Source organism: Chenopodium quinoa, unplaced genomic scaffold, assembly GCF_001683475.1.
Source record: "Chenopodium quinoa cultivar QQ74 unplaced genomic scaffold, ASM168347v1, whole genome shotgun sequence".
NCBI classification, from domain to species: Eukaryota; Viridiplantae; Streptophyta; class Magnoliopsida; order Caryophyllales; family Amaranthaceae; genus Chenopodium; species Chenopodium quinoa.
The window spans coordinates 1,466,612-1,476,587 of record NW_018744137.1 but is presented as its reverse complement, the minus strand read 5'-3'; the positions used below and the strand labels follow the sequence as shown (position 1 = coordinate 1,476,587).

General features: G+C 35.4%; 1 protein-coding gene across 2 annotated transcripts; it reads left to right on the top strand.

The window, feature by feature from the left end:
- Positions 1 to 2,376: 2,376 nt before the first annotated feature.
- Positions 2,377 to 9,195, top strand: LOC110693049 (probable alpha,alpha-trehalose-phosphate synthase [UDP-forming] 7). 2 transcript variants are annotated; one of them, XM_021870174.1, is made up of 4 exons: positions 2,377 to 2,618; positions 2,812 to 4,912; positions 4,998 to 5,271; positions 8,092 to 9,195. In XM_021870174.1, the coding sequence occupies exons 2-4, from the start codon at positions 2,925 to 2,927 to the stop codon at positions 8,401 to 8,403; spliced, it is 2,574 nt and encodes an 857-aa protein (XP_021725866.1). In that variant the 5' UTR covers positions 2,377 to 2,618; positions 2,812 to 2,924; the 3' UTR covers positions 8,404 to 9,195. The 2 variants fall into 2 exon arrangements, with proteins under 2 accessions (XP_021725866.1, XP_021725865.1); XM_021870173.1 differs by having other exon boundaries at positions 2,800 to 4,912.
- The last annotated feature ends 781 nt before the right edge of the window (positions 9,196 to 9,976 follow it).

The window sequence follows — 9,976 nt, the reverse complement described above, 5'->3', positions numbered from 1 at the left end:
ATTGTCCTCTCAACTATTGAAGTATCAACTACGTAGTATTATGATGCATATTTATATTGCATTTTCATTTTAATAGCTATTAATATTTTATCAATTCCTAACAGATTACCCTTTTATACATAAACACCATACATGCTATGGCGAAAAGCTAGTTGAATAAATCGTGTTCATATACTTCCTATATATAGGTATGAGTATTTTAAAACACTCAATAAGTAAACTTGTCACTTTCTTTCTAACAACAATTGTCTATGCATTATATATTTATATGCATGCACATTTAATTTGTATTTTTCATTATTAAAGTGTATTAATTGCACAATTATTTATGTTCTACCATTACAAAGTGTTCTACCTCCATCTGTTGACAAATTTCGTTCACGTACATTCGACAATAATAACTTCAATTCTCATTTTATTTGTTCAAAGTAGGTTGATGAGAGTTTAACTAGTCTTTCGGAAAAGGTTTATTTGCTAAACAACCAAATTAAATAATTATTTTATAAAGTCAACCCTCAAGATTGGTCGAATTAGTTCCTTTTTAAAAATAAAAATCAAAACAAAGCCTTACAAAACACTCACAACAATGTTCGTTTTTTTTGTTTCTTCATTCTCTCTCTACTCACATTCTCTCCTCTTCGATCTTATTTTCCTCACGAGCATTTTTGGTGGTCATATTTTATCCCACCAATGATACAAATAATTTTGCTCGTCATTCTCTCTCCTACCATTTTTAATACCCCACAAACATTACTTCCCTCTTACACATTACCATATTCATATTTAATACTTCCTCTGTTTTTATTTACTTGCAACACTTCTCTTTTTACGCTTGTCGATGCATTATTTCAATCGTTTATATCTTTAATTATCAATATGTAAAAATTATAAATGTTAGATATTAAAATAGTATAAACCGAGACGAATCTAACAATATCCCACATGACTATATTTTTTTTAGCTATAAATTGTCAAAACTAGTCAAAGTGGAGTACATAAATAGTGTAAAAGTCAAATTGTTGCAAGTATAAGAAAACGGAGGAAGTATTCTTTTAATTAATGAATTTCAACATTGGCCCACTAGTACTATTCATGTAAAATTTTGCTCATAGTATGAGCATTTTATAAAATGATGGAGCATTTAACTTATGCTCATTGATGAGATGAAGTATTTTATGCTTTTTGTTCATCAAAATGCTCGTGAGCATATTTTTGCTCACTGTCGTGAGTGCTCTAGATATTTATGGTAGAAACTTAACTTCAATTTTGTTTTACCAACTAGTATGAATAATACTACATACTACTCCATAATACACAACTATGTCTTGTACATGGGGAAAAAAAACATGTATTGTACACAATTGCGTTTATACAAACTCTACCTTGAACTATTATGAATTTGAGTCTTTTTTTTATACCTATGTTACTTAAATGCGGGGTACCCATATCTGATTTAACTATTTTTGTGAAAAAAAAATCCATAAGTTGTTTGAACTAAAAGTAAGGTGTCTAAGTGTTGTAGGATATAACTTATACCTAATTTAATCTAAGTATTTTGAGGTAAAATGAATAGTTTGAGTAGCATGACTTTAAGAAAAAAAAGAACTACTCCGTATAACATATGAAAATATAACTCACTATGAAAAGGCATTACCTAAAAGTAGGATTGTGTTGTGCGGTCGTGTCCGTCTTGAGCAACCCAATACAACACATTCGTAAATATTTATCTCATATTTGAATTCTTTGAACATGCCAGTCTTAAAAGCACGACTAAACTGCGTTAAAGTGCCTAACTTATATCGTGGTCACATTTTCAATTATATATCATCCTTCCACAATGCGCCTAACTTAAAGCCTGTTCTGTTTAGCTTAATTTCAGTCCAGTTCAGCTCCAATCAGTTCAATTCAGTTTCTAATTTCCTTTTTTTTTTATAAACAATTCAATTCAACTCAATTTAGTTTAATAAATCAAAACAGACCCTTAATTTCTAATATTCAACGAATAATTCCTCCATTCGACTTCCTTACTATGGAGTACCCAATTTATTTTTTTTTAAAAAAACTTAACAAGGACGTGAAGGACTACATGTTTTGCATATCTAGATTACGTCATAAATTGCCGTCTTTGACCATTACGTTACGCGTGCTTCTTGAAGTCCTCCCTCTACCTTTAAAAAAAAAAAAAAGATGACGTGGCGAAGACGCGAGCCCGACTAAACAATGGGCCCAACAACCCATGATCACAATTTAAAGCGCGTGACATAATGACAATTCAACTTTGCCAGCTGGACTTCCGGACCAGTCAAGCTGGCCAACCTTATCCTCTTTCGTTTTCCATTTTTTTTAATTTTTTTTTAATCTCCTCAAATCACCTGTTTTCTTCATTTCCGTCACTATATTCTAAAAGCAACTCTTTTTCCTCATTTCTTTTTTCTGGATATAATAATTCAACAACAATTTCTAATTTATTTAATCCAATTTTTAATAACAAATAAACTTTGGGTCTCTTTTCTTTGTTAAACAACGAACAAACCCTAGATCTGTTCTTCCTGCAAATTTTAGGATTTTTGAATCTTCTTTTTTCAATCGTTTTAGATCTTCTGGATATTATCGCCAAGGTCAGTGTTAATTTTCTTTGTTTTTGGTCTTCATTTTTGTTGCATTTCATGTAATTTTGTTGAGATTTTTGTTGATTTTTTGATTTTAGCTTGTTTTGTTGGATCATTTTTGGATGAAATGAGATTTGTTGAGTGAATTTGAATGTTTATTGAATTGGAAATTGATTTGGATTTTGTGTAGTTGTGTATATAGGAAGCGATATTGGAATTTGGGGGAAAAGATATCTGTAGTTGTTACTGTTGTTAGTGGATTGATTTGAAGGAATAGAGAGAAAGAACTGGAATTCGTAAAAAAAGGGGGACAAAATGATGTCAAGATCGTATACCAATCTTTTAGATCTAGCTTCAGGGAATTTTCCTGCGATGGGGTTGGGGCGGGAGAAAAAGCGGCTTCCGAGGGTGATGACGGTGGCGGGAGTGATATCGGAGCTAGACGATGATCAGGCGAATAGTGTATCATCTGATGTACCATCTTCGATTGTACAAGACCGTGTGATCATTGTAGCGAATCAGTTACCGGTGAGGGCGAAGAGGAGACCGGATAATAAGGGGTGGAGTTTTAGTTGGGACGAGGATTCGTTACTGTTGCATTTGAAGCATGGGTTGCCGGAGGAAATGGAGGTTTTGTATGTAGGGTCTTTGAAGGTGGAAGTGGACTTGGATGAACAAGATGATGTTTCACAGATTTTGTTGGAGAAGTTTAAATGTGTGCCGGCTTTCTTGCCCCCGGATATTCATACCAAGTTTTACCATGGGTTCTGCAAGCATCATTTATGGCCTCTTTTCCATTATATGCTGCCCTTTTCGGCTAGTCATGGTGGGCGTTTTGATCGGTCATTGTGGGAAGCATATGTGGCTGCCAATAAAATTTTCTCTCAGAGGGTGATTGAGGTTATTGATCCTGAGGATGATTATGTCTGGATTCATGATTACCATCTGATGGTCTTGCCAACTTTCTTGAGAAGACGATTCATCAAATTGAGGATGGGATTCTTTCTTCACAGCCCGTTTCCTTCTTCAGAGATTTACAGGACTTTGCCTGTGAGGGAGGAGATCCTTAAGGCATTGCTTAATGCTGATCTTATTGGATTCCATACCTTTGATTATGCTCGTCATTTTCTGTCTTGTTGTAGTCGGATGTTAGGCCTGGAGTATAAATCGAAAAGGGGATATATTGGATTAGAATATTATGGTAGGACTGTTGGAATAAAAATTATGCCAGTTGGGATACATATGGGTCAGATTGAGTCGGTTTTGAGGCTTGCCGATAAAGAGTGGAGATTGAAGGAGCTCAAACAGCAATTTGAAGGGAAGACTGTGCTGCTTGGTGTTGATGATATGGATATTTTTAAAGGGGTCAACTTGAAGCTTTTAGCTATGGAGCAAATGTTGAAGCTACACCCAAAGTGGCAGGGAAAAGCAGTTATGGTTCAGATTGCAAATCCCTCCAGAGGAAAAGGGAAGGATCTCGAAGAGATTCAGACTGAAATTGAAGCTAGCTGTAAGAGAATTAATGAAACCTTTGGACGTCCTGGCTATGAACCCATTGTTTTTATCGATAGACCAGTTTCCCTGAGTGAAAGAGCTGCATATTATACTGTTGCTGAGTGTGTAGTTGTCACTGCAGTCAGGGATGGAATGAACCTTACTCCGTATGAGTACATTGTCTGCAGGCAAGGGGTTTCTGAATCTTCATCTGGTTCATCATCTAGTAGCCCCAAGAAGAGTATGTTGGTCGTGTCAGAATTCATAGGCTGTTCTCCTTCTCTGAGTGGTGCTATCCGGACAAATCCATGGAATGTGGATGCAACAGCTGAGGCTATGAATGAGGCTATCTCTATGAATGATGCTGAAAAGCAGCTGCGCCATGAGAAGCATTACAGATATGTTTGCACACATGATGTGGCATTCTGGTCAAGAAGCTTTTTCCAAGATCTTGAGAGGACTTGCAGGGACCATTTCAGGCGACGCTGCTGGGGGATTGGGTTGGGTTTTGGTTTTAGGGTAGTGGCACTTGACCCTAATTTCAGAAAGTTGACTATTGATGCTATAGTCTCAGCATTCTCTAGGTCTAAAAGCAGGGCCATTCTATTGGATTATGATGGCACTATGATGCCGCAGACATCCATTGACAAGAAGCCCAGTCAAGAGGTAATAAGTATCATAAACTTGTTATCTGCAGACCCCAGAAACACAGTTTTTATTGTCAGCGGAAGAGGAAAAGATAGCTTAGGAAAATGGTTTTCACCTTGCAAAAAGGTTGGCATTGCAGCTGAACATGGATACTTTATGAGGTACTCATATTGCACCTGTATGTAACAATGATTGTGTGTTTTCTTGTGCTTCTTTTACTAATGCATTTATATGATACTTGGTTAGATGGAGTGCGGAAGATGAATGGGAAATGTGCGGTCAGAATTGTGATTTTGGATGGGTGCAGATAGCTGAACCTGTCATGAAGCTTTATACTGAAGCAACAGATGGTTCATTTATCGAAACTAAGGAGAGTGCCTTGGTCTGGCATTATAGAGATGCTGACCCAGGTTTTGGGTCTTGTCAAGCAAAGGAGATGTTAGATCATCTAGAAAGTGTTTTAGCAAATGAGCCTGTTTCTGTAAAAAGTGGCCAGCATATTGTTGAAGTCAAGCCTCAGGTATCTTCTTTGCTTTAACTTATTTTCAGCTTCATATTTCTGTTCTAGTTAATCATGTCATCTGCTTTTGATGATTTACTATATGAATTGTCAACTCCATATCTTAGTTAGCTAATGACGGAAAGATGTAGACAAAATATTGTGCCAGTCAGACATAAGTTGGGAATAGATTATGACATAACATTAGAATTTTTAGTCTTTAAGGTGTATTGTGGGGATCTAGTTGTAGGAAGGTATGAGTGCTGAAAACTTTTGAAGTCAGCAGCAATGAAGTTTCTCTAATGCCTTTTTGCCCATATTTTGCTTATACTTTGGATTTAGATATTGGAAAACAAGGTTTCATGGGAAAAAGAAGGAATCATCTAGATCCTCTTATTGTATACTTGTATATGATTTTGAAGTGGAATCAGTTTTCCCACTTGAAAATTTCTAGGTGGCTTGGAAAAATTTAAATCCCTCCATGTTGTTTAGTTACTATATATACGATGAAGCACTACTAATCTATAAGAAACTGTATAAACCCACCAAAATGTTCATTACAGCCACATATTAGTTTATTATGCTATTGCTGTATCCATATTTAAATCCTTGCTGTTTTGTGACTATCATCTCCCTAAAACAAAATCTCTCATTTTATTCAGAAGTATTTTAAACAAAATCATCTTTAGGCATTAGGCAGTGAGTTTACTTGGATTTTGTGAAAGTCAACAATAATGCTACTGCATTTGAATCCTTATGTTAGATCTTTGTACACGATTGATTTCTCCAATACTAAGTTTTCTATTCTTAGCTGTACTTGCTTATGCTTAATACAAATAACCAGCATATTCAGGGTACAATGATGAAATTCATAACTATTTAACACTTAATGAAATTTGCCAAAAGTCTCTTTTATCTAGATATTTTCTCTAGTGAATGTAACAATTTACAGTTCAGTGGGTTCCGTCAACAACATATTTCTCATTATTATTTGTTTTGTCAACTGTGAACTTTGCATTCCCTTTATATATCCATATGAGTGGCTACTTTATTCTATGCATGGTCCTCAATATAGGTCAACCTTTAGAGATTTTGTTATTGGAACTAGTCATCAAGGGTTCAGGGATAAATAAAAGAATCAAATCCAAATATCACTGATAGGATTTTCTTAACTTCCCCATAATAATTGATTTTTGAGAGGATCACACAAAATCACAGTTAGTTATCTCTTGAATGTTTGAACTTTTAGGAATAGCTTTAATTTGAACGGTAAGTTTAGATAACTTGAATGGTACGAGTAATATCTAAAGATTTGTAGCTCTGTTTTTCTACTCACTTACACTGACAATTTAAGTTTAACTAGAGTGTATCGTGCTAACGCACGGTATATACGTAGCATGTATGTATTTAGAAAGAAAAACAATAAGAGATGTGGAAGTTATAAAAAAAAAAAATTTTGTAGCAATGGAAGTTATTTAATTGTATGTTATAGCACAAAAATAAATGGAAGTTCTTAATTGGAGGTTAAAGCAAAAAAAATTTTTAAAAAAAACACTAAAATGCATAAGATTTAAGAATTGGGCTTTTGGAGGGCTGTAGTTAACCGACTCTTAAATTATATAAAAGATTCGTAATCACTCAGTACTATTTGATGAATACATGAATTGATATAAAATACATGAATTGATTTAATTTCCTCTCTGTTGTTAATTGAACTATTGGAATACATTTTCTTATTATTTTGTTCTATTGATTTAAACATTCATATAGTTTTGAGTTATTGAATCAATTATTCTACAAGTATTTTGTAGTACAAACAAAATATTAATACTATTTATATGTATAAATTCATAGGATTCTTCTGCATTCTTTAATTATGCAATATATCTCGTAAATATCAATTTCAAAACTTTGGAATTTGTACAGTGAATGATACAAGGTACAACATAACAACACATCAACAATATTTGACATAATACAACAAAACAAAATTTGAAGTTAAGATTAATTATGCCAACAAACTAGATTGTCAAGCCCTTCTGCCTCATTTAGAGTAAATTGAAAGTAAAAAAAACACATTTATTCCTTGTGCATGTAAATTTAGGCGTTTTTCAAAAAAAAAAAAAAAAAAAAGGTAATTTAGGCGTATATATTGTACAAAATTAGATCTGTGGGATTTCACGTGAAATTTCCAATCTATATGTAAATATACTTCGTTTAATGCTAATATTATTCTAAATCAAACTCCATCATACCTCTATCATCATCTTAATTTGTCTATGCTGCATGCCTTGATGACATGCTCTGTTTTCTTGGAATGTTGCTCTGTGTGTGAATCAAGTCTTTAGGAGAAGGAGGATGGGGGAGAGGGAGAGATATTTCGAGACTGGGAAAGTGGGAGGTGAAGAAGAGGTGGATGACTGGGAAAGTGGGAACTGGGCTAGGGTAGAGTTAGTGCCTTTGTGGCTGAGGGATTTGTGATGAAGAGCTTGGGCAACACAGTGTGGGTTGTTGGAGAAAGACTTTGTGGGGAAAAGCTGGAGTTATTTATCAACAAACAGTAGACTAGCTAAGGGAGAGATTTTGCTTTTCCCGCATCAAATGCTAAATGGCCCTTGGTTGTATCTTCCTTATGGTTTGCTACATTGTTGCTATGATTATCTTAAGCAGAGTACTTTGTTCTTCACAAATGCTATTTTCATATTGGAACATCCAATACTTGGTAACTGAGTAATATGTGGTAGTTAGTTAAGATGTTGCAATATGAAGTTCGTGTAATTCACTATTGGTATTTGGCTTCGTTCTTAATGTTGGACTTTATTTTTTTCTTATTTCTTTCAGGGTGTAAGTAAAGGTCTAGTTGCGGAGAAGATATTCACCAAAATGGCGGAGAATGGAAAGCGTGCTGATTTTGTTTGCTGTGTTGGTGATGATAGATCTGATGAAGACATGTTTGAGATCATTGGGAGTGCGATGAACAGTGGTATACTGTCAGCGAATACGTCAGTGTACGCTTGTACGGTCGGACAAAAGCCGAGCAAGGCAAAATATTATTTGGATGATACCGCTGAAGTCATAAACATGCTTGATGCCCTTGCTGAAGTTTCAGACCCTGTAACGTCAAGTGACGATGAGACAGGAAGCCCCTCTTGATAGTTGCTTCAGTTATTTTTCAAGTAAATATTGCTTTAGTCTTCAAAATAGCATAACTCAAGGATTTCCTTTCTTGCCTGATACCTCTGGGACCAAGTTGGTTCATACCCTAGTGGGCAATCCAGAAAATGTCTGAAATTGAATCTGGCTGAACAATTGAGGTGGGGGATGGGTCTTTTGAGAACTTTTTTTCCGGATTGCCTAAAGGTATACGCAATTGATATTTTCATGCTTGGAAAAGGCTGATTAGGATTGGCAAATGGGGGACTTTGCTGCGTCAAATGTACATAGGGAGGCTCACCAGGCTTTGCCATTGGATCCGTTCTGAAATTTGTCATATGTAAGAGTTGCTTTGTTCCATTTAACTGCCTGGTTGGTGATTGACTCGTATAAGTATTGAAGTCAGATGTCTGGCAAGAACATAACGGGTTGGCTTGTAACTTGCCGCATTGAGTTGTGGGTATAGATGTTTTAGCAATTGTTCTTTGCCTCACCCCTCTATTCTGAGAGAGTGAATTCATTTTATGTTTACCTGACAATGTTGAATTCTTTAGTAGGTGTACTCCATAGGCAATTGTTTGGGCTGCTGATTATATTTTAAAATGCCAGAATAGGAGTGTTACTCATTCTTTATTAAGATTTCTTCAAGATGTGAAGCAGCAAAAGATTGCTGCATATAATGATTCTGCCTTCGGTACATTCATAGTCTGTACTCCGTAGTACTAGTATTAAAATTTTCAGACCCTCCTTCAGTGATTGCAATGTATTAAGGCTTGCAATTGCTCTTTTAAATGGGAAGTCCGAATCCTGGAACTTTGTACACCAGTAGTGCATTTGTAATCTACCCATGGTTGCTCCCTAGGCATTTTGGTGGTGGCATGGAGGCACACATTGAAATGCAGGCGATATTTTGTTTCCTATTTTTCTGCTTCAAATCTTCTTTCCAGTTCAGTGCTGAGCAGAAATTGACGCAGTTGCATGACACTGAGCATACGGCACTACATTGGTTTCAATTCACCTGTTAAAGAGTTCAACATGTATCAAAGCGCCGAGATGTGAAGCTAACATCGGTTCCAACGCAACTGTCTAAAAATTCATCTATCAAAGCATCAAGATGAGATGCCTCCGTCTATCGGCCTTCACTCATATCATTCAGACCTATGGCGACGAACCCTGAACTTCCAGTGTTGAATCTGAAAGAGTTGAAGGATGATTGTTTTTTGGGTTTGTTTCCCTATACTAGCTCTAAATGGTTTGAGTAGGTGTGCCTTTAATTGCTGATGAGCGCACAACCAAGCAATCTAGGATCTGATATGCCAATGTTGTTGACAAAAATAGATACTAAGCATTACTTTTAAAACAACCATTTTTATAAAGAGCGTTTAAAGTGTAATTTAGACAACGATTCTTCTGACTTGACTGTGAGTCTTTTGAGAAATCTTGAACTAGAAGATGAGGAGGCGAAATTGGATCTGTTAGGTAAAATATTGGTTATTTTACAATATCTATCTTACCCAAAAAAATAATAATAATTACTTTGTTGATGACTAAAGTTTCAAACCTCAATAAAAGT